The 24,533-nt window shown below is 41.9% G+C and overlaps 1 protein-coding gene across 5 annotated transcripts in view; it reads left to right on the forward strand.

Annotated features, from left to right (window-relative positions):
• The window catches only part of NOL4 (nucleolar protein 4), a 195,212-nt gene extending 182,075 nt beyond the window's left edge, over positions 1-13,137 (forward strand). For all 5 annotated transcript variants that reach the window (XM_033001097.2, XM_033001100.2, XM_033001098.2 and 2 more), the window contains 2 exons: positions 5,391-5,471; positions 11,194-13,137. In XM_033001097.2, the coding sequence (XP_032856988.1) occupies positions 5,391-5,471; positions 11,194-11,387 (275 nt within the window). In that variant the 3' untranslated portion in view covers positions 11,388-13,137. The remainder of the gene's footprint in view (positions 1-5,390; positions 5,472-11,193) is intronic.
• Positions 13,138-24,533: the final 11,396 nt, after the last annotated feature.

Consider the following 24,533-nt stretch of genomic DNA (forward strand, 5'->3'; position numbering starts at 1 on the left):
TTCAATATCCATAGGCTATTATCAGATAATGAGCAGGAACACAATCCCACAAACAGCTACTGCTGAGCAAAATACTTGCTCACTGCATGATAGTCTCTTTTCAGTGTCAAGGGACTAATTCACAATAGGGCGAGACTGAACCTGAAGTCTCTAACCAAGCTGAGTGAAAAAATGCCAGGTTAGATCTTCAATTTACATGGCTTTATGAGGACCTACCCTGTCATTATTGTCCTCTTCTCTCTACTGAACACAAAATGAGGCCATCAGTATCTTTGTGGATGGAGTTTGAAAACATTGAACTCTGTATTTTGTAACACAAATGAACTGACCTAGATTTCTCACATGGTCTCTCTAGCTACTTTTGCTTACTGCAGATAGGGATCTGGCACACCAAGTGTTAAATGAGAAATCAGCATATCCATCTATACTGTAAACTAAAAATGATGCAGGCAGTTATGTGTCACCATGAGGTTGTATGTCCCTCTGAAAAAAAACAGCAGTGTCATTTATTTAGACTACATTCCTTTCTTCTTGCATTTGCAAGCTTTTGTAACAAACAAATGTAAGTGAGTTGTATTATTTGTTTGAAATAATCCCCCATATTGGTTTCATACAAATTCAGAGCAAAGGGAAGGGTTTGCCCATTCTGATAACAAGGGTATTGTCTGTCTGTCAGAGAAAAGTGAAGCCTGAGGGTCTCTTGCCTCCAAGAACGGTATTTAAAAAATGCCTCAGAGGATGGAGAAATCCCTGGGTTTTTGTCCTGGCTGATCCCTCTCTGGCTGAGGAGAGCACTGCTTCAGGGACACAGGCTGACTTAGGCAAGATGGTAATTGTTCAGCTACAGCCTCTATATTCAACATACTAAGCAATTTTCAAAACACTATCAGGGCTGAAGCCTGCAAGGAATTACTGATACATGGTGTACTGGTGATCTTCAGTCATGTCTGCTTCCTCACCCTCAGAATCCTCAAAGGTCTGTGGCTGGTTTGCATTAAGTTTTCAAAAGGCTTTAAAAAGATTATATTTTAGTTGTCAAAAGTCTTTGACTTAAAGAGAGTTAATGATAATTAGAATTGTTTTCATATGCCTGAAAACCACATCTGAGGTACTGAATATGATCTCTGATCAAATATTTTCATAAGAGTAAGACAGGCTAAGGAAATCTAGTTTCTTGGGAAAATGCATAAGAACTTTAAAATTGTCTTTTACATCGTGGCCAGAGAAGATCCGATCCTGTTCCCACTGAAAATGGTTGGCATTTGCTCTTTCGCCCAACTAGGAGTAGGATTAAACTCCTCAAATGTTATTTGTCAGCAGCCATCAGAATTGTCCTGTTTTACATAATCTTAATCTGTGAGGAATCACAACTGTTTTGTGTACTTGTTCTTCCTTTCAAACCTCTTGTAATAGGACACATTCTCATAGCTCCCATTTTTCAGAGGATTGTGGGATTTAGGCAAAAGTATTCTATGTCACTTCTGCATGCAATTTTAAAAAATTATGTACAAATTCAACCTCATAAATTAGTGTTGCTTTCTGATTAGAAGCAACATTGTCTTTGTACCTTTAATGTAGAGGACTCCAATGTTTTTTTCACAATTAAAGCTCAAAATGGGTTTTTCAGGACAAGAAGTGTTTATTCAGGAACTGCCAAATGCTGCACAGCTAACATGGCCAGGTAACTGTGCAGTGAATTGCATTTCCCTGCATATCAATTGCTGAGGTGAAGGGACCGGTGGATGCTTATGATTTGCATATTGACATATACTCAAACATTCTTCTTTCTTGCCTTTGCCTACTTACACTGAAAAATTTTGTCTGTATATCCTCTTACTTTGGAAGACTACTAAACCATTGCACCTCTCCTAGGTGGTTGTGCATAGTTGGGGCATTGTGCAAAGGTGTCCATCTTCTCTGCAGGGATCCTACAGGATCCAAAGCACATAAGCCCCATGAACTGAAAGTCTCTGTGCTAGCACATGGAAACCTGTTGTTGATACTAGCAATCTAGCTGGCTGCTGATTTGTGACCCACCTGCCAGTTCAGGAAGATCGTTAGGAAATTTGTGGAAAGGCAGCTCCATCAATTTCGTAGTTTCATTGACACAAAAGCAATCAGTAGCCAACCTAATTATCTCTTGACTATTGAGAATATAGTGCTCTGACTCCACTAGCTGGTTTCCCTACATCAAAAATGGGAGGACAGTTTTTTGGAGGAGTTCTTTGGCCAGTTCACTTGGAGGCAAGATCTTTGTGATCTGTGAATCCTCTCCGATATGTCCATGGACATTTACTTTTTCATTTGTAGACTAAGAAGAGTGGATGGAGTAGCAGCTGTGAGAGGTAACCATTGCCCTCCTGACAGACCTTGAAGGACAGTTGTTTGCAATGGCTACTCTGCTTCTGGGAGTCTTGTTCCAAACATATACAAGGCTGTTATGATGGATAATGAGTCCCCTCTCTGGAGATGTTGTGGTTTGAGCTCAGAGGGCAACTGAGCACCATGCAGCCGCTCACTTCCCCCCATTTCTCCCCAGCACTGAGAAGGAGAAAATAAAGCAAAAGGGTCAGGAGTTGAGACAGGAACAGGGAAGAGTAGCTCACCCATTATGGTCATGGGCAAAAGACAGAATTGTTAGGGGAAGAAAAAAAGAACATAAATTTAATACAGACACTAACAACACTTAGACAGAGTAGGATGGTGAGAAGCATTGCGACGTCTTAAAAACACCTTCTCCACCACCCCTCCCTTCTTCCCAGGCTCAGCTCTGCTCCCGATATCTCTACCTCCTCCCCTCAGCAGCGCATGGGGCAGGGAGTGGGGGATGCAGTCAGTGCTGCCACTTCTTTCCCCTCAGGGTGGGAGAAACCACTCACATTCTTCCCCTTCGCCCTCATGGTCCCCCTCTCACAGGAGACAGTCCTCCACAAGCTTTCTCCAACATGAGTCCCTCCCAGGGGCTGCAGCCCTTCCCAAGCTGCTGCAGCGTGGAACACCCCTGCATGTTGCAGTCCTACATTCTTCCACTGACCTCAGTGTTTGCACAGATGTTCTCCTTACAACTCCTCCCAACTCCAACTCCTCCTCCCAAGTTCCCCTTCTTAAATATGTTATCATAGAGGCGCAGCTGATTGGCTCAGCCTTGGTGCAGAGGTGGGTCTGACTTGAAGCCAGGGGAGCTTTGAGAAGCTTCTCACAGGGGGACACCACTGTAGACCCCTCCCCACTACCAAAAACCCCACCACTCACTCAAACCCAGCACAGGAGAACAGTGTATTGGCTGGCAAATTGTTTTCAGGGATGTCCTGGGTTTGAGTGAGTGGTGGGGTTTTTTGGTAGCAGGGGAGGGGGCTATAGGGGTGGCTCCAGTGAGAAGCTTCTCGAAGCTCCCCCAGCTCCAAGTCAGCTCCACCTCTGCACCAAAACTGAGCCCATCAGCTGCGCCTCTGCGATAATGTATTTAAGAAGGGACGTGGTGAGGAGCAGTGGGACTTGTGAGGAAGAGTTGCTGCAGCTGCATGAACACCAAGGTCAGTGGAGGAACGGAGGAAGAAAGGAGGGGGGAGGTGTGCCGGAGCAGAGACCCCCCTGTATCCTGTGGTGAGATGGCAGGGCAGCCCCCCATGAAGATCTACGGTGGAGCAGACATTGATTTATGGCCTGTGTTTTTTTCACTTAGACGACCAAGGTGACTGTGCCCGAAGAAGGTCGGGGTCTTGTGGGAAAAGTACACAGTTGTAGTTCTGCACTGGGAGGATTGCAGCATGTGGGGGTGTCCCACTCCAGAGCAGCTCGGGAAGGGCTGCAGCCGTGGGAGAGAATCCAGTTGGAGAAAGTTGGTGACCCACGACAGAGCAGTGTGGGGAACACTGGTGTCCATGGGAGGGTTTGTGGAGGACTGTCTCCTTAAATTACTACAAAGTAATTTAACAATGCATTTCCTTTTCAGACTAGTAGCCCATCAAATGTTCTCCTAGTTTCAAAATAAATATACACCTCAGTCAGGATGTGTGTATAAACAAATACGCTGCTCTTCTGTATCTGCTAAAACAGAATAAAGAATTTGCAAAAGCTAGCTGAAACTCACTGCTTGAATACCTATTTCTGGACCTTCCCCCACAATAATATAGTGACTATATCCAATTAGCTGTCCTATCTAGTAGTCCAACTGATGCATTTATTTTATATGCTGTGACTCAATTTGGTTATTTCTTCCCCTATGAAGTTCAACCCTACTCTGATCCCATCTTACAGACCTAGCTATCTGCTCGCCCAACTGTTCAGCGGCTCTGGCTCAGGGACCTCTCTATGCCTGCTCTTGCAGTGCTTCCCTCCTCAGCCTGTCCTTCCACATGGCTAATTACAGAACCATAATTAGCTCCTTACACAACTGTATGGGGCAAGCCTTCATGCAAATGCTCAGTGTGAGCAAGCAGAATGCAACAGCTTGTACAGTGACCCCTCCTTTATTGTAGGCAGGAAAAAAAGCACAGCAGGAAAAGGCTTGGGCTTACAGCACCAGGTTCTCTTTTTTCCCCTGCTTTTAAACCCTTCAGACCAAGCCAGCTCAGCTGGAAAGCTTCACCCTGTCATCAAGCAATCTGTGGGTTGACAGAGCCTCTGTCAGCCTGTACATGGGCTGGGGAGAAGCCTTTGGGCACTTTGTCTTTGATTCTTGTAAATGTTAAAGAAGAGCTGCTCTTTGAGAACGGTGGATTTCCACAGCTCTCTTTTTTAAAGCTAATGCAGTTCCTGCTGCGGAACTGAACAGAGAATCTCCAAGGTGGGGTAGCCCAGTAGGGGTAAACAAAATCTGCTTGCCAGCTACTAGCCAGCCACAAAGGCTTCAGCTGACCCTGCTCCATCACACCTGGACCAAGCTTGGAGGGATGCCCGGCTTGAGGGCAGGAGGGTGAGGACAGGAGACAGGCTGCTCTGTTGGGAGCAAAATCTCTTGCTGCAGCCAGAAGCTGTTGAAGTCCCTGCATGCTGCATGAGCCTCTCCTGACAGGGTGGAATTTCTCCCTCTCCCCATGTGTTCAATTCCAGTGGGTCACTGTCTGCTCTCTCCAATGACTGTCAGCTGTCAGCACTCTTTGAAGCCGGGGTGGGCTCATTGGAAGCTTGCTCTCCACAGCCACTTCATTTCCTGAAATCCATTTTCCCTAGGTGTGGAGAGTGATTCTGCTGCCATTGCTAGGTTTCCTGGAGGCAATTTGTTCCTTCTGCATTGTTGCCTGGTTTTCTAGGCAGAAATGTCAGTCATTTCCCTTTGTGTGTGTAAAAAGAGGGAGTGTTGCAGACTCTGTGGCAGACTGGCCATGCAGGACACGGTCTTATGTCATAGTAAGATAAAGCAGCTGTTGTGTCTCTGTTTCTCTACACAGATCTGCAGCCTACCTCCACCACAGCCACAACTCAGCACTGCATCCCAGGCACCACGAACGTCCAGTCCCCTTCCAGCTCAGGTGAGTCCTGCTGCCAAATCCAAACACATTCACACCACAGGAAAATACCGAGCCCTGGCAGGCTTCTCTTTCAGTCTCCCCTCCCACAGATGGGCCTGCAGACCATGACCAATGGTCCCATAGTCCAGTTGGTAGCTGCCAGACTCCACCACGCTGCTCACCTCTCCCTGCTGCTCCCTTCCAGAGGCCCGGGAGGGCTCTGCTCTCCCAGCTGCTCCTCGCTTTAGCCAGGCCTCTTACCCACGTGCAAATCAGCCTTCCTGGTCCTTCTGCCTCCTGGTCCTTCAAGCGGTGCACTCCTGCTGAAAATGATGGGGTAGCTGGGGGGAAGCTCCTGGAGCTGATGATGCTGAGCTCCAGCGATCAGCATGGCTGTGCTGCTCTGGGGCAGGGAGAGGAGGGCCAAGCTCTCTAGACCCACTTTTGCATGTGACCGTAGGGTGGGTGCCTCATTTCCACACCCTCAAATTTGGTGAAGTTGTAACCTTCTGTAAAATCTTGGCGTTTGCATGATCAGTAGAGGCTTCTTGGCAATAAACTAGGAAAGAAAAAAAAAAAGTCCAGCTGAGAATATCCAGTACGTAGCTAATTCTTAAAGTGCTGACTGGGTTACTCGCAGCATAGCTGGCCGTGGTGTAGGTGTTGAACGGGATATTTGCTGTGATTGCTCTCTCCAGCTCTTCTTTATACCTCTACTCTTTCACAGTCTTCTATGTTCTCAGTGCTACCCTGATGGCATCAAAGTGGAGAAAGAGAGGAGAGACAAAATAGCTTGTCTCTAACACAGCTGGAGCCTGGGGCATGAAGAGACACAGAACAAGAGTGATAGAGTTAGGAACCTATGAGACTGTTTAGTCCCATTTTAAAAAGGAAAAATATGAGGTTGGGAGACATGAAATGGCTTGACCTATGTTGTGGCAAAGATGGAAATTTCTCTCTGGGAAACAGTGGCTGAATTCTATATTAAGATCATTCCCTTATTCCTCTTCCCCCTTTCTTCTCCTCTTCAAACTATCAGATACATGGCATATACAAGTATTAGTCTGCTCCCACCATAGGAATGGAGATGGAATGTCTGTGGTTATATTGGGCAGTATCCTATTTTTCTACCTTTGCACAAAGATCAGGAGACAGCCATTAAGGCAAAACAGATGTATGCCACATAATTAATCTCCTGTGATGTATAGGAAACATTACTGGCGGACTTCATGTAATCATTTCATCACAGACCAGGGTGTTTGCTGATTGTTGAAAATGCATGACTTTCAGTGGCTATAGGCATTTCTGTGTTTTGACATCTCTATCCTCAGGCAACACAGCAGTTTTTTCTCCTATCTAAACTAGCTGAATATATGTTTTCCAGAGGGAAAGGTATAGAAAGGAGAAAGAAGCTTAAAAAGGTCTGATTCATTAGTCCCTGTTTTCTTGATCTGAGATCTCCTGGCACTTGAAACAATAGTTTTAGGCACATCTGCTCTCTGTTTGAAGGCAGGAGGAAAAGAAACACTGACAGATGCATAATATCACAATAAAACATTCTTGCAATAATAAATCTGATTTGGAAGAAGTAGCATACTTTGATACTTGTTTCTATTTCGTTTTATTGGAGTATATGAGAATTTAGTACATACTCACTTCTAAAGCCACTCATGGGGGAAAAAATGGGAGAGGAGAATAGGTGAAATAGAGAAGATAAACAAGGGAAATGTCAAAGCGAGAGCAATTTTTCTATAAATAAGTGCCACTGCTTTTTACATCTTCATTGATAAAACAGGTTGCTAAACTATTAATGAAGATGTAGAATTATAGATGCTTAAGCACACACAGCTTTTTAAAATTATTTTTGTGTTTCTAAATTATTACCTGCAATAGTGATAACCATTTTGAGAGTCATTGACACATTTATTATTCTTTCAGTAGTTGTTAATTATGAGATTGGTAGCTACCCAGTGGCAGCATACAATTCATAAGGGATTTTTGCTGAGACAGTTGATAGTGTCTAAGCAATCAGTAACAGCACATCTACATCTGACCCATATTTTGGAATTTGATATAAATCATGTGCTAATGAGTAGCGCATGAGGCAATAACTAGTTCCAAGTCTTGCAATTTACAGAAAAGCTGTTTGTCCTGCAGTGTATTTAATGGCAGATATTCCTAGCAGCTAATTTGATAAATGATTGTCTCGCACATGAAGAGTGGCTTTTCAGAGTCTTCACATTCAGCTTGAGGTGGTTTCAACAAGAACAGTTTCACCTCACAGGGGAAATTAGGTCTATGCAACTGGACTGAAGTGATAAATTGAAAATATTCATGTGTTAAAGTGTCAATTGGGTGGCCTTGGCAAGAGGCAGAGGAACAATACTTCAGTCTTCTGAAAGAGTATAAAAGAAAGGATCTGTCTCAGGAATTTGTTTAACCCACTGCTTAAGAGAATATTGTGTTGTTATAAAAATATGGGAGCTGACAATTTTGAGTTACAGTAGTATGCACTAAGACAAATAAATAAATAAAAATAAGTATCCTGTCTTCATCTCTGCAATATAAGCTTAATCTTTGCTTTCAGACATGGACATTGTGAGTGTCTATCATAGCTATTAAAAGCTGAGACCAGTAGAATACATCCTGGGGCTAGTGTCTGAGTGAGGTATTGTCCCAGATATAAAGCTTGGCCTGTTATAGGCAAGCGTTAGAGCTGAGGTGTAGAGGTCACATAACATAATTAGAAAAAGAACTAAAATCCTTATCCCCACATCAAGCATGGCTTGTTCTCTTTCTGTTCACCTCTCTGCCAGCACATGGGGCTCCCCTTCCTTAAAAGTTAGGAATGTACTCGCTGTCCTGAAACCATAGCCATGCATGCTTTTCTCTGTGTGTAGATTTCTTTGCCTTTTTGCTCAGGGGGCCTTTCTTTCAGAAGGACAACACTGTGACTTGTTAAGTACAAGGCAGGAGTTGGTGAGTAAAGTAAGATCCTATTTTCCTAGTATATAGAAATAAAAAAAAAAAAAAAAAAATCAAATAGTTTGAGGTAGCTGGGGTAAGTTAAAATCTGAGATTTCTTATTTCCTTTGTATACAAGAACTCTATACAACAGAAGTCTCCCACACCAAGGGGAGTTCTGGGTCCTGATGGTTCCTTGTGTATGCAGACTGCAGATTTGCACTTGCACAAAACTTTATTTCCAGTACCTTCAGGGATTCAAAGACCAAGGATCAGGAATCTTCAGGGATTCTGAAGAGTTCAAAAACTTTCCTCATTATTGTTAATCTGGACGTCTGGGAATACAGGGCCAGATCTTAAGTTTGTGTAAATCACTGTGACCCTATAGACTCGGGAGGAGTTACACTGATTTATGTGTGCTGGGCATCTGGTCTTCTCCTAGTTTTCCTTTCAGAGCGGTGCTTTTACTTTGTGTCATCAATTTTCGTAAGGAAAACTTCAGAGATGTAAGCAAACACATTTCTATGTATTTTCTACTTATGAGTGAAATAAACTTAATATCCTATTCAATCACTTAAAAATCTGGATTACCAATGAGAAAAGCCCTTCAGTTTCGTTTCAGAAAAAGACATGCTCTGCTGGAGAAACTCTGTTCTGCCATATATTGTGTGTGTGTTTTTGGCTGTGACATGAATGAGAGTCAAGGAAAGAACATAAAAGTTAAAGTAGGTTCATATGGAGCACAATGCCCTCAATATGTCAGTGGTAGCTTTTTTACTACCGCCTCAATAAATATAGAAGTCTTTAATGGCTTCTTACAGCCATTCAGTCCAGCTGGCTTTATGATTTGTATAGCTTTCTTCTCTGTGCTGGGTTAAGATTTTACTTAGAGATATCCTCTGAGCTTCTTCACACTGTGATCATTTCCCTGCAGCGTGCAGTCACGCTGAAACAAATTCACTAAGCTAATTGTCCTTTTATTTATCCTTTGTACACTGGAAGTTATTTAAAAGTCAGTTCATTTATGCCACTGTAAAACTGGATAATACAGTTGTAAGGCTAAGTGCTGTTCATGCTAGTTGCATAGTAGGAAATAAGATATAATAGGACCCTTTCTGTTTGAGTAGTTTCTTTTCATATTCCCAGCTCTGCTTTCATTCACTCAAGGGGAGATTTTCATTAACTTCAGTGAGTGTGAGGACATGTCAGTCTCCACATTCTTTGTGGTCTCAGCTGTATCTCTACATAAACATAAACGAAAGAAAAATAAGTAAGGTTTATGACCAGCTTTTCAGCTTCTGGAGATCAGCACATCTCTTTCCGTTAGTGCTTAAGATAGTGAGTCTGTTTATGAATCTTGTGATTCTGGTGGGATTATTTAGGAGAACGTCTAGAGTATGAATTGGTGTGTTCTATATTCTACAGTTGAATGTGCTAGATTTCCAGTCTTTTTAGGAAGCAAGGTCCATCCAATGAGCCAATGATGAGAAACCTTGGCACTGACTTACTTTGTCCAGATGAAATTGAACAGTGTTATATTTCTCATAAGAAAGCAAGATACATTGCTTTGGATAACTTGATCCCAATTTCCAAGAGAGTCTTAAGATTAAGATCAGGCTAGTCTGATCTTCTGCCTCCCAGAAATATAGATTTTCTACACTGTCAAAATAAATGAGCAATATTTTTCCAGATTTGCACATAATAAACTGCTTGATAGGTATACTTGCCATCTGTATCCTTCTATGTTTAAAAAAAGAAAAAAAGTCCTCAATCCAATTTTATCTGTTCAATTTTACACTCCATGAAGAAAGAGATGCATTGTGACAAACGGAAAATTCAAACATCTCACCAAAGCACCATCCATCTTAGCTGATGAATAACTATGTTCAAACGACCAGGGAAATTCCACACAAAACCAAACTGCGTGGTGGCAGATGGTTTTGCTGCTGGCAGTAACCTGCAGGCTGCCCTCAGGAGGGATGTCTTCTGCACGCACCATACATGGTCTTGAGAATATTCTGTGACAAAAAGGGCTAAGTGTATTGGTATAAGCAGCCAGTGCAACACGGCGATTGGTGCAGATTCCCTGGTCAGTGTTCAGGCCTTACAAGATCCTTGCAACAAACCTCCAGCTGTATGCAGCCCCCACAGGGGATCGTGTACTCCTCACGGTAGCAGCCAGATTGTCACCGGCCTAATCTCATTCATGACCAGCTATTTGTGTAAGTGATCACATGGCGTCAGGGCTAGTCAAGTGAATGACCATTTCTCTACGTCTGTAAGGGATTCACAATCTGGTCGCACGTTGGTTGGAGCATAAAATGTGAAAGTAGGTATCTAGAGAACATAAGTTTGATGTTCTGTGATAAAAACTGCAAGTGTGCAGCTTGCCATGAAGGCTACGATGGCAGCTGAAGCTGGGGGAGGCGCAGGAGATGAACCTTCTGCCTGCTCACCAGCGTCAGATCCCGGGGCAGTGTTGGGGTGCAAGTAGCTTACACTGTTGGGATACCCCCAGAGGGTAATTTTCTGCTGGCAGTGGACTTGCCCCTCATGCTACGTAAGTAGAATTTCAAGGGTGTCTGCCATACATAAATATAAATCGCTGTGGTTCCTGTCAAGGCGACTGGTAACTGAACAGTTATTGCTTGCTTCTGCTGCTTCTAGCTGGCACTCAGCTGAGAGCAGATTTTGCTACTCTGCATTTGTAGCTACAAACCTGGGAACCATCTCTGGCAGTGGATCTGAAGCTTCTTTCCTTTTCCTTTGTTATCTGCAGGTCCAACAGATCTCAGTATGAAGAGGCAGTTAGCAACCAGCTCTGGATCCTCCAGTAGTTCAAGCTCTAGACCCCAGCTGAGTCCAACCGAAATAAATGCAGTGAGGCAGCTTGTGGCAGGGTATCGAGAATCAGCCGCATTTTTATTGCGTTCTGCAGATGAACTGGAAAACCTTATTTTGCAGCAGAACTGAGTCATGTGACCTTCACACTGGCCTGGTCTTATCTCAGTTTCCACTGATGACATTTTGATTTCCCAGAGCACACACTTCAGTTACTGCACAGTCTTTTAGGAGAGTTAATTACCATAATGCCACACTGTTCTTGATCCATAAAGTGATGTGTTAAGGTGCTTCAAGTGAACTTCGACCTCCGGTATTTCTGAGGTACTTTACTGTGTCCAGCCTATTGCTTTTGTTTTAGTGTGTCAGCATAAATATCGAAAAAGTGGCTAGAAATTAACTCCTTCTAACAAGTGGAGGAAACAGAAGATGCTGTGATGGTTTAAAAAAAAAGGTTCAAGATCCAAGTGCAATATTAGTGGAATGTGATACTGACTCATTGGACTTAAAGCTGCAGTATATGGCAAAACGTTGCCAAATGTCCTGTTGCTACAGGGCACAATTGCAATTAAAAGGATCTTGTATTTTAAAAAAATGTAATTTTTATAAAAAACAAAACAAAAGATTTTTGTTTTCATTCAAGATTTTTCATTTTTACTTTGGTAAACTTTTTCACTGGTCCTGAAAATGTTTTGAGGAGCTATTTTAAGTCCCCCCTTCCTCTCTTGAACCCCTGACTGTGCCCTTCCCCCCAACTTCATATTCTTTCTACAACGAGTAACTCTTGATGCTGGATAATTCTTCCCCCGTGTACTGTAAATTGTCATCTCTGGAATACCTTCCAAAGGAAGCATGCATTTCCTGCATTCATACCATTCTCAACTCCATTCTGTAATATATTGCAGCTTTATTAGCAATTAATAAAGAGTTGAGGGTTTTTTAAAAAAGACATATCGTTGAGAAAAAAAAAAAAGATAAATTGATTTCTTACAATAAGCTCATCTAACTCCATGATCACTGCTGCTGTCTTATACAAGTCCCTCTAGTTGTGATTGGATGTAGATGATGAATGTTAAGAGGTTGCAAGTGACAATCTGAAAATTTGCACTCTTGTGTGTATTTATTTTTTTTTCCTTAATTTAAACAAAATTCTTACCAAGGAAGGTCATTGACACTTCTGGTATGATTTGTATAATTCCCAGGCCTAGCTAAAACCTGTACAAACCTGTAAATGGAAGCAGCTGCAACTATAATAAAACTCTTCTCTCCCCTTCCCCACTCTTCCCAACCCCTCTATTTCTTATTTTATAATATTGATTACACATTAATGGTGTTTTCTTTGTGCACTACGGCAGGCTTATTTTTAAGTATATAGAAAAAAGTACTTTAGTTTATGCTTACTGTACTATCTGTTCTGTTGTTTAGCTTTTGTTGAATAACAAGTTTCTTGTGCATTCCTAAATTTGCCTTATTTCATGTACAAAATTTTATGTAATTCCGTTTTTGACAATGAGTTTAAGGCATCAGTGATATTTTATATCTACTTGTTACATATAGTTTTCCAAGTAATGACTGTGATTGTGACCAAGTAATGTGCACTTTTTCTTGTAACTGTGGACATTGCTATGCTTTTTTTTCTCTAGTGTTTCTAGAATTACTGTTGCTTACAGTTATGTAAAAGAAAAAGAACTTTTGTGATACTGTTGGTGAATATTAATGTGAAAAAGCCTATGAAATATGAGTATTTTGGAGGTACATAGATACACAAACATCTCTAAGTTGTGGACTGATGTTCACATATTTAAACGAGAATTCAAAACCTGAGGGCTGGAATCATTTCCTCTGTTTTGTTTGGGTAAATAAACAGATTTCTGTGTTTAAATACATGATTGTGAAACATTATAACATTTAAACTGACATAGCATTTAAAGCTATATGTAATATTGTCTTTGAACAGGAAAAAAAGGCCTTCCAGTCCAATTCATGCAAAAACCCAAACCTCATTTCTCAACGTTATTGAGTAAATCCAGTAGGCTGATTTAGCTGGAGCTTTGTATTAATGAAGAATTTCCTCAATAAGAGCAAACGCGGGTGGTCGATAAATCCTGAAGATCTGAGTCACTAGCATTTTATAATTTTGAATTGGCTGGAGGCAACACCATTTTGCCACTCTACATTTATTCTTAAAAACTTGTTGGATGTCTTTTTAAATGCACTTATTCTTGGTTATGAGAATATTGTTGCAAATTCTTACAAGTTGCTACCCATCACTTTGAGAGATGCATTTGCACCTAACATCTTCCCACCATGCTTGTGAAAGCCAATAGCTTGTCTCTTCTCCCATCTCTTTGTGGTTGCCTCAGCTTTTGTCTCGCCAGGCATTCAAAAGCCTGTTAGGAACCAAGTGCCTTTTTCCTCTCTTCCACTGTCAAATATCTACAGCTTCTTCTTTCTCTTGCATTCCAGGAGGGGATGAAGCAGGTATCTTGTTCCTGGTCACTGTCTTGGCCTCATCCAAGGAAAAGCTCTGGCATCCGTCTTCCACAGAGAAGAGTGTCAACTATGCCTAGGTTTCAAAGTTTCCTTAGTCCTGCGGCACAGGGCAGTGTGGCTCAAACTGCCAACCAAGCAGCGACCAGCAGTTTGTGTAAGAGGCTGTTTGCCAGCCAGGAATGCTTCTCAGCTGGGCAGGCTCACTGCTTCTCAATCTGTCTCGTTAAATCCAGATGAGGGCAAGAGGCTAGAGGATCGGGAGGTAAGAGATCTACTTCAGTGTTCTACCTTCTGACTTCTCTCTCCTCTCCCCAATTACTCCTTCTCTTGAGGGAAAAGCAGGAAAGATGGGGGTCACCGTATGACCTTAAAGGCCTATGACTGGTCTCCCCTCACCCCAAGACTCCTTTGCTCGTTCTCCAAGTATGTCTTCTACAGCACACACATCCTTTACTTCTGGCTGCCTTCTCTGAAATGTTAAGGGCCTTCTTCAATTATAAGAGCAATTGATGTCCTTCTCTAAAGGCTCATACAGACACCTAGTTTTCAGTCCTCAAGCGGTTTATCCGTGCCAAATTTGAGCAGACTGATGGGATTTTTACTCCGTAACAGTTTCCACCTCTAAGTACTGGGTTTATTCATTTCTTCTTTGGAACAATCATAGATTCAACTATAGTTTTAGCTTCCTCTTCTTCTAAGAGGGTACTGAAATTCAGACTCATCCTGTGAAGGAGAGACTGTAAATGTCAGTCCACTTCTGTGTGTGCAAATCTAGATCCAAACATCGCAATTAAATTATTTGTCCTCTTGGATCCAGTGCAGGTCTCGGAGCCACCTACTCTGCCTGCTTTGAACCTCCTAAGGAAGTAAAAGTGCAGGTGGAGAAGACCTTGCTCCAGATATAGACTGAGTAGGGTATCCAGAAATAACTTCAGTTATTTCTTTCTCTTATCCACATCTTCTGTAATCAATGCCTGATCACCTCAGCCTAAATATTGCTGTTAGGATAGGGCCAGGCCCTTCCAGCATGGGCATGTCTCCTGAGTGTGACTGCTTAAGGCTGCCTTCAGAAAAGCATTATCCTTATATCCAAGGCCTTTATTGAACTAATACTTCAGGTTGATGGATGTCTTACTACAGAACCTCATCAGTGCAGACTGGCAGGTGCTAGTCTTCCTTGAGACAGCCTCACGTCTTCCCAGCTATCCTGGAGGTTCCTTGGGGGTGGTCCTGTAAGACCCCTTCAGTCTTCAGGGGGTTGCTGGAAAGGGAGGGATGGTGAGAGAATGTCATACAGGGTCTCTAAATTCCATCCAGAGTTATGTACAAACTTGACCATGGTCTCAGTTGAGTCTCTGTAGGCTTACATTCACACTGGGAAGACAAGTCATTTATCCATTCTTCTCTCTTCTCTCCCTGATTTCCAGGACAGTTTTCATTGATAGGGCAAGCAGCTGTGGGTTATAGCTTTAGGTGCAACCTTAGATTGTGGGAGTGGACAGTTTGATCAGTTTAGCAACTAACCAGATTTGTTTACTGCTTTTGATATTGGCTGGGAAACTGGAGTCAGAACACGTGAAAAGAGATCTGGAGTCAAAAGTTTTTACCCAGATTGGCACCTTGCTGCCTGTCATCGAAGGAGACCACCACCATATCAGCCATGATGAGTATCAAAAGCTACAGAAAGACAGTGCATAGGTAAGTATTTGACAGTTCAAAAGCTGCCCATCCCATATGGAGAATGACTTTTCTGAATGAGGAAAAGCAGACGAACGTGTACATGACCATAACTATAAAACTAATTGGAAAACAGAGTTATACTGAAGGGATTGGATATTCTTGCTGTGATGACCCGAGTCCCTGCTGAATACAATTTAAGTGTAGGTATATTTTGTTGGTAAAACTCCGTTGAAATGTGGAACAATTTAATTTATCTCTAGTTTCTAGCAATGTGTTAAAAACTTCCCATAAATTTGTTAAAACTCCTCTGAATTTGGCTTTCAGTGGCTTGTGAGGGATTCATAAGGAAAACATGTTTTTCTTTGTAAAGAAAAGCTGATCTCAGTAGGTCCTGGAGTCAGGATCTAGCCCTGACTCCAGCCACTACTGAAAACCAGTTACCAACACATGAAAAATAATTGTGAAATAATTACAGAAATCAAGCAATGCCACATAGACGGTTACTGGAGTATGTAAGAATGTAAAATGGCTGTACTGGACAAGATCAATTGTTCACAGCCTTATATTCTGTCTCTGATAATAAATAAAGCAGATAAAGATGTAGCAGATATAGCAGACCAGAAGAACAGAGCGAGCATATAGCAATGCTTTCTAAATGCACGTCCACGGCCTACAACAGTTTGAGGCTGTGGTGGGATTTCCCTGGCTGGCAGGTAAGCCCCCACCTTGTCATTCGCTCAGTGCCCAGAGTGCACAGGGAGACAGTCAGAAGGGCAAAAGCAAGGGGGAAAAAAAAAAAAAAAAAAGAAAAAGAAAAGTGAGTCAAGTTTAATAAGTGAAGAATGAAAAAAAATAGAAGTGATGCAAGGGCAATCACTCACTGCCTCCCACAAGCAGACTGATGCCCCGCTGGTCCCCAAGCAATGGTTGCTTCAGACACACACTCCACCCCAATTCACCCCGTGTTTTATTGCCAAGAATAATGTCATATGGTATGGTATATTATAAAAAATACTAGGCACAAAAGGCAAATGAGTTGCTTGAGGCCATGCAATCTGTGAATGCCCAAGCCAGGTCTGCTGACGCCTTTCCAAAGTACTGCCCCAGTAAAGTGCTCTCCAGATGTGCCAAGTGCCATACGTAAAGTCCAAAAATTGGATTCTCTTTTTCTGCTAAGCTGCCCTCAGGACTGGATCAAATGTTGGGGAAGAGGGCACAGAAATGGTTTTTTACTCTAACCCAAATAACCTGCTTAAATCTCTTTTTTTGCCACTGAAAAAAGGAGCACAAAGGAGCTGGAAAGGCTGTAAAATTAATAGCTGTTTTATGAATAGAAAATTTATGTTGTGCCACCTAATTCAGTTAATTTCTCTGAGTGTGGAGAAAGACATTTTATGCAAAGTTTTTTGTTCCCTTTTCTAATAATGTCTGGAAACACAATGGAAAAGAGTTCTAATTATTGTGACTACATATATTTAATTTGTTTTGTAAGTACACCTTTGCTGTGGTAAGCCAACTATAAAATTATGGTGTAAGGAGAGTTGGGAGAAAGATCCAGTCTACCAATTGCACATAGATAGGATTGTCCTCGTCTTCCCTGAGAGTCTAGGCAACCGTTGACTCAGCAGGGGGGTAGATCACAGTAGCTAATTAAAAAGAAATAGTGTTGCTGAATTTTCAAGGTTTTCTATAAAATTAATTTAAGTTTTTCCTAATGCCCCTCTGGCAATTTAAATCAGATAGTTTTTCCCTTTTTTCCTGCAAGGCTGCTGTTTTGTTATGATAGGGTTGCTAATCAGTTCTTGATGCTGGTTTGTTTTTTACACTCAGTCACAACACAGTGAAGCACGGCAGGAAAAGCACTAAGAAAAACTGGAAAAATAAAAAGGATAAGTATTATTAATTTTTCAAAGATGTCCGTGTTTAACTGTTGTAAATTAATTTTATTTGTGGTTGCAAACTCAGTGTGCTTTAGCACCACAAGCCTGACCTATTTATTTCCTCTCATACTCTGTAGCAGGAAGGGAAGGATTTGCTATGTGGAGCTGAGAAAAGCTCTTACTGTCCTAGCCAGCAGGCGCTCATTTGCTGCCTCTGATATTTGAAAATTACAAGCTACAAAGCATGCTTAACTTGCAGATCTGTTCTCTAATAATTAGAGGTACAGACTGATTTTTTTTTTAAATGCCTTTGTCCAATCTTATTTTTCTCTTTTCAATGCAAACATTAAACTACATAGAAAAACAAAAAGTACAATTATAGATTTAGTAAAAATCTTTAGTATCCAGCATACAGTTGAGGTCCACATTCAGAAAAATTTAATAGTCTTAGTGCTAAATTACAAAATCATATGATTGTTCCTGTTTTAAAAATTATTATTAATAGTGTTTGTTTACAGTATATAGAGTCCATATTTGTTCTGTTATGTGGGGAAATTGCTACAGTGGAAATCCACCCTATTCTTTGATCTAGGGTGTCAAAGCAGCACCCTGTCTGTTCTGTCTGCCAAGTTCTTTGTCACTCTGTTAACTTACAAACATTGCTGATGAAGGCCTTGAAATCACACTCAAATAAAAAAACTACCACGTGGTTATTGACTAAGTTTAGTGGTTTAAACACCAAATCATTTAGATCCTGGTAGAATTACAGAATCACAGAATGGTTTGGTTTGGAAGGGACCTTAAAGACCATCTAGTTCCACCCCCCTGCCCTGGGCAGGGCCCCCTTCCCCCAGCCCAGGGGGCTCCCAGCCCCGTCCAACCTGGCCTTGAACCCTTCCAGGGAGGGGGCAGCCACAGCTGCTCTGGGCACCCTGGGCCAGCGCCTCACCACTCGCATTGTGAAAAACTTCTTCCTCAGATCCAATCTAAATTTACCATCTTTCAGTTTAAAACCATTGCCCCTTGTCCTGTCACTACAGGCCTTGATAAAATGTTGCTTTCTGTCTTTCTTATCTATTGAAATGCTACATTAAGGTCTACCCACAACTTTCTCTTCTCCAGACTGAATCACCCCAACTCTCTCAGCCTGTCCTCATATGGGAGGTGTTCCAGCCCTCTGATCATTTTTGTGGCCTCCTCTGGAGCTGCTTGAAGTCCATGTCCTTATGTTGGGGGCCCCAGAGCTGGGCACAGCACTGCAGGTGGGGTCACACCAGAATGGAGTAGAGGGGGAGAATCACCTCCCTCAGCCTGCTGGCCACACTTTTTATGTTAGGCAGCCAAGGACACGACTGGCTTTCTGGCCTGCAAGTGTACATCACTGGCTTACGTCCAATTTTTCATCCACCAGTATCCCCAAGTCCTGCTCCACTCTCAATCCATTCATCTCCCAGTTGGTAGTAATACTGGGGATCGACCGGACCCATGTGCAGGACCTTGCACTTGACCTTGTTGGACATCATGAGATTCACTCCTCAAGCCTGTCAGGGTCCCGCTGGATGGCATCCCAGAGGTATCGATGCCTTGATCCATTACGACAGTATGCAAAGGAGTAGGCTGTTATGATGACTGTATGATGCTATAAAAAAGCTCTCATTCCTGATGGCCTTTTGGCTGGTCACTGCATGCCCAATATTTTTGGGCTGAAGTGTTTGTGGAAAATCTCCGTGAAAATGCCATAGCTCAAATATTGTGGGCAGTTTGGGGATGTTTCAGTATTTTCCATTGACGGTTTCTTGTACCACTGTCACTGGGACTTTAGCCTGATATTTTAGAACTTGAAAGAAAATTCCATTGCAAAGAAGTTGAGAGACAAATGTGGTTATTAGATTTCACTCTGTACATCATGCTAGATGGTACATTTTTACGATGTAAAGAAGTGAAAATTAATCTCTGCTTAAAAAGGGCCATCTGCCCATCCTAGTCACTATAAAAGGCCACTTTCTTCTTTTCTTCTGTAGAAAAGAATGGGAATACTAACAGGGATACTGATTTTTTATTAGCCTTCTATTGCTCCCCACCAATAAGAGGATGTCATTGTTATGGTAATACAGTGTGAATGGCAGAATACAATAGAAAAAATCAGTAGGCATTAGGTGCCCTGATGAGCACCAAGCTCCGAAAGGACTCTGCAGATTCAGATCTGTTTGTCTTAAGTTACTTGAGTCAAGACTGGACAGATTTTTGAGTGGGCATATTCTGCTCTAGTTGTCAACATTTTGTTCACTAAATGTATATTAGTGAAGACCTACCTACCTTCAGTTCAAATGTTGCAGATCCTGTCCCAGGCTGTGAATAACAGCTATTGGGGCCACTCTTGAATGGGAAAGGGGACGGTATTTGTTGAACAGAGAACAGCTTTCAGCCTAAGAGCTTAGAAAATCTTTATAAAAATGAGAAGCATTCACTTCAATCATAGCTTTTTTACCCATTTCAGGCTTTGGCAAACCTTGGAAACAGGGTGCCCTTATGTCAAGGTGCAATTTCAGTTGTAAGCGCAACTGAAACAGTAACGAAAGATATGCTGCAACGAAGGTATGCTGAAACAATCACATCATTTACCTGGATGAAGCACAGCGTTGATTACATGTCTCTCATTATAATAGTTCTTCCAGTGATCACAGACGAGCTGAGAGGTCTCTACCAAACACTCTGACTACATGTTGCTTTCTAGAAAGCTGACAGCTCTAAGATGAAGGTAGAAATCTACTTCATTACTGACTGATTCTCCTACAATTCAAGCAAGGGTAAGCATTTGGCTTAGGTGCCAGAGACCCTGTCTTCCTCCACTGAAACCTGCCAGCTAATTTGCTAATGTTCACTTGTAAAGTTTAGTTGCCAAGTAATAGAGTCGACGTGAACACTAATAAACAGTAAACCGCTCTGAATTGGTCATTATTCGTGTCAAGCAGGTACACTGCGGTAGCTTCTCCTTGTGAATATTTCACTGTTGTTTTATGTGAGAATATTGCTTTGAAACTGAGGCCAAAGTAGATACAAATGAAAAATTTGCCCAGTCTGTCACCAACCAGCCAGACGTGTTTTTGCAAGCTGGTGAGCAGCAGCAATTTTGAAAATCAGTCCCTGGAAAGGTCCTCAGAAGATGGTAGCTGCTTTTCTCTCTGTTTAAGATACACTTGGATAGTTAGGAATAGGATTTAAGGTAAGTATTGCCAAGACTGGCTCCTGTGTCCCTGCCTTCTCTTTTCCCACAGTGTATTTAAAGTAAGTGTATTTATGGTAGCAATTCACCAGAGACCGGACTTCTCCCCAAAGTATTTTGAGATACCAAAATAATGTAGTGATCTTGTCTCATTTCCTTCAAGAATGACAGTATGACATGGTGGAGGTGTACTGTGTAAAGCCCACACTTGTCAAGCTAAAGAAGCTTTATTAGCAATTAAGCAGGTTTGATTCTGTTCTGCAGATGGCAGTGCTTATTGCAGCGTCGTGTTACATCCAACACTCAAGGAAGACTTGGGTGATCGGCCTCTCCGGGCAGAGATGCAGCAGGGTTTCTGTGTGGGTAGTTGGTGAGTCTGAGCTAAAACGCTCTGTCAAGTCTTGCCAGACTAGAGGTCACTCATGGGCTCCTCATGGTTAACCCTATACACTTCCAGAGTGCCTTCTTAACCTCGTGCTATATATTTTTTCTTACACTCTCGCTTGGCTTCTTTACTGAATTTGTAGGGTTGGGTTTTTCACTAAAAGGAAATGCATATTCTTAAATATTTTTGCTTCCATCTGTCCTGAGGAATCCACTTAATGGGACTCCATGTATTTTCCAATATTAACCCTTTAAGAATCTAGAAATTCAGTTGTAAACACAAATGTGTTAAAAACACAGGAGTAGCTTCAAAATATTGGTTGAAAAAAATCATTAAAAATACCTAGAATGGATTTACATGCTCCCTCAAGCTTAGAAAAAGAACTTTTCTGAGAACATGAAGCAAGAGTAGACAAAAAAGAGTTTATACATTTCTAATAAAATACTACACTGTGGTTTTTCTTCACTCACTGAACAGTAACAGGCCCTTTCATGCAACATGGGGTTTCTTTTTTTTTGCAACCACAATCTTTAAAGGGCTAAGGTAAATTAAAAAAAAAAAAAAAAAAAAAAACAAACCAACAAACTCTAAACAATTTAACAGGTGTTTTCATTGGAGCAGGAGACATATTCAGAAGTCACCAGGCCAGCAACCGGGTCAAATTTAAAACCACTGCTACTTTATTCCTCTTAAATTGCAACATATCTGTACAGGCAAAGGCTTGAAAACCAAACACTGGACCTGGCATTTGTGCCCTCAGCTTGCAAGGACGTCCATGAGAGCTGAGCGTGACTGCTGCTCTGCAGGCTTTGTATGGGGAAGGTGAAAGAAAGCATGTGTCACACACATGTCACCTGCAGCAGCTCATCTCCATGAATACAAGTTTGTCTATGCTAAAACATTTCTCTCGCTTTCTGGTCATTTACCCCACTCTGGAATGTGGTTATTAATATGACATTCTTTCACGTTTATTTGAAGTATTTTTATGTTTCATCATCCTCCTAGCAGAAGGGAAGAGCAGGGAAAAAGTATGACATGCAGTTGCAGTCATGCTTTGCTATTATGTTTTTACATTTATAACTGCAGCTTCAGTGGGGCACAGCAACATTACTGAGCAGGGATGATCCTAGCTAGCCCAGGCACCTAATTGACTATCTGAGCTATTACCATTACTTTTAATTAATTTCTCAGACTAGACAGATTCTTTTTTTTTTTTTTTTTTTTTTTTTGCCAGAGGGATGAAACCAGGATCATCACAAAAATGGACATGGCTGTGAGTGTGCTTTGATGCGTGACAAAAACATCTAAGCGGACTGCTCTTAGATGTAGCAAATATACGTGGCATTCATTTTGAATCTTCTTCAAAGGAGAGGTTATCATGAATTTCTTCAGAGGATGTCACTCCTCAGTCACTTACCCACCCCATTATTAGTGTGTCCCACTGAAGGGCAGGTACCATTCCTGGAACAAGGGAAACAGGGATATTTCACAGGTATCAAAAAGAAAATTTTGGGGCAGTGACAGAAGTTTTCATTTGCAACGCACCCAAAACAAGGAGACTAATGCCTGGGTAGTAGCATCTAGCAAAATTAACCACCCTTTTAACCACTGACATCCAATAATTTAAATAAAATTCCATAATTATTAGTGTTTCTTTAACCACTTTATTGCCTATTACACCAAGAATTTTCACAGGTTGCTGTATCATGACACCTACTGGTAGAGATAACCAAAATAAATAGACGCAGCTCTCGCTGAACGATGAAATAGCTGTTTCTGTCCGCACTGGGATTTTTGCTTCACATGGAGGTGATTACTGCTGTATGCACAGCCACACGGGCAGCACAGTCACTGCGGCTCGGAAGGGGGTGGGGAGGCGGGGGGGGGGGTGTTTAAGCACATCAGTGTCTGCGAGGGGCAGGCGCACCCCAGGTCGGTGCAGCCGGGGTAAGTATCGGATCCTCAGCTCCTGCGCCCCGGAGTCCAGACAAGTCACTTCATTTAGGGTTTTAGCTTCAGGTAAAGCTGTAATTAATTTCTGGTTTGTCCTAGTTAAGAGAGCAGGATGATCATGTCAAAACCACCATCCCTACCTCAAAAGTATGTCTGCTGGTCTGGCCTAGGTGTTTGGAAAGCAATAGCTCATCACTGAGAAGCAGCTTTAACAGAAGTATTCTACACGGGCTGCTGTAGGTAAGCCTGAATTTCTTTTAATTGTGGTAATGTCAGAGTTGATGGACTATTCTGAGGACACTAGGGGTGGACTGAAGGTGCTGTGAAGAGACGCAGCAGAACTGAGCTATAAAGTCTTTTGCATAGTTGCCATCATCTAGGGGGTTTTTGACTTACAGACCTCACCTTATATCATCTGTCCTTTGTTGGGGTGAAAATACCAGTATAAATAAATGTGGAAATCAGATTTGTATGAACTATAATCAGGCGCTGGTGGTTTGAAATTAAAATTGCATGTTTTACTATACTATTCCATCAATGGGTGCAGAATTTTCCAAAATCTTTCAAGAACAAGCAATTTTTTGGCATTTTCACAGAAATAAAGCATCCTTCCATTCCTTCGTGCTAACTCCATTGGACTCTCTGACCCTTTCAACTATTTTATTCCAATTCAGACCCACACTCATACTTCTGTTACCACCTTGAAAGCCACCTGCTTCCCTAATGTGTCTTGTTTCATTATTGAATAGAATTTCCCTATTTGACAGCACACTGGCAGCACTTTCATTCCTCAGGATATGGTTTACCAGTGAGCTATTATCTATGTCTACTCAAGCTTTTGAGATCTAGTCTAGGTTTTCTCCTCTTATTAAATTACCGTAACAATGTCAGTTATCAAATTGTCATCCTTGTTAAGTTCTTCCACTGTGCATAAATCCATTTTCACAGTGCAGAAGGCAGAATCAAGCAGCATTTCCAGCAGTTTACAAGTGGTATGTCTGGCCAATACTTCAGCTGCATAAATCATTTTACGTCACACAAATATGAATGGGAGCTGAGGTATATGTAGAGAGAGAGGAGCAAAAGGCAGTAAGAATGGCACCATTTCTCATTTGTTGTTAGGTCTTTCCTTCTAGGAAGAAGGAACACAATACAAGGAACTTTTTCCTATTGCAGCTTACAAAGCAGTGAAGGAGATGGCTTTTCCCAGTAGGAAAAGTATCTTTTGCTTTAACTAGTTTTAAAAACTCCAGTATGACATGTCAAAATATTTTTCCCCACATGACCACCCCTTTAAAAGTTATGATTCTATTTTGTTTGTATACAGTTGGATTTCACCTGGAATATTTTTCAGTGTGTGATTTTCATATTAGCTAGAGAGGCTCCTAGGCAGATACATCACAGTTTTGTCAGGGAGGAAAGGGCAAATCTGAATTTTGTGGTTAGATCCTCTTTACTGCAGCCACGTTGCCTCACCGGTTTGTGCATGAGAAAAAACACTCTTCCTTTCAACAACAAATTGCCTCTCACCTGAGATAAGACAGTGCCAGGAACCTTCTTAGATCAACCTCTCCTGAGACCTTTAACTGATGTATTTACTGTGCCTTGCAACCAACAGAGGCTGAGTCAGGATATTTGTCTCCTAAATCTTTGCAGAAAGAGAC

The sequence above is a fragment of the Tyto alba genome, unplaced genomic scaffold (genome assembly GCF_018691265.1).
Source record: "Tyto alba isolate M040663 unplaced genomic scaffold, T.alba_DEE_v4.0 Super-Scaffold_27, whole genome shotgun sequence".
Classification (NCBI taxonomy): Eukaryota; Metazoa; Chordata; class Aves; order Strigiformes; family Tytonidae; genus Tyto; species Tyto alba.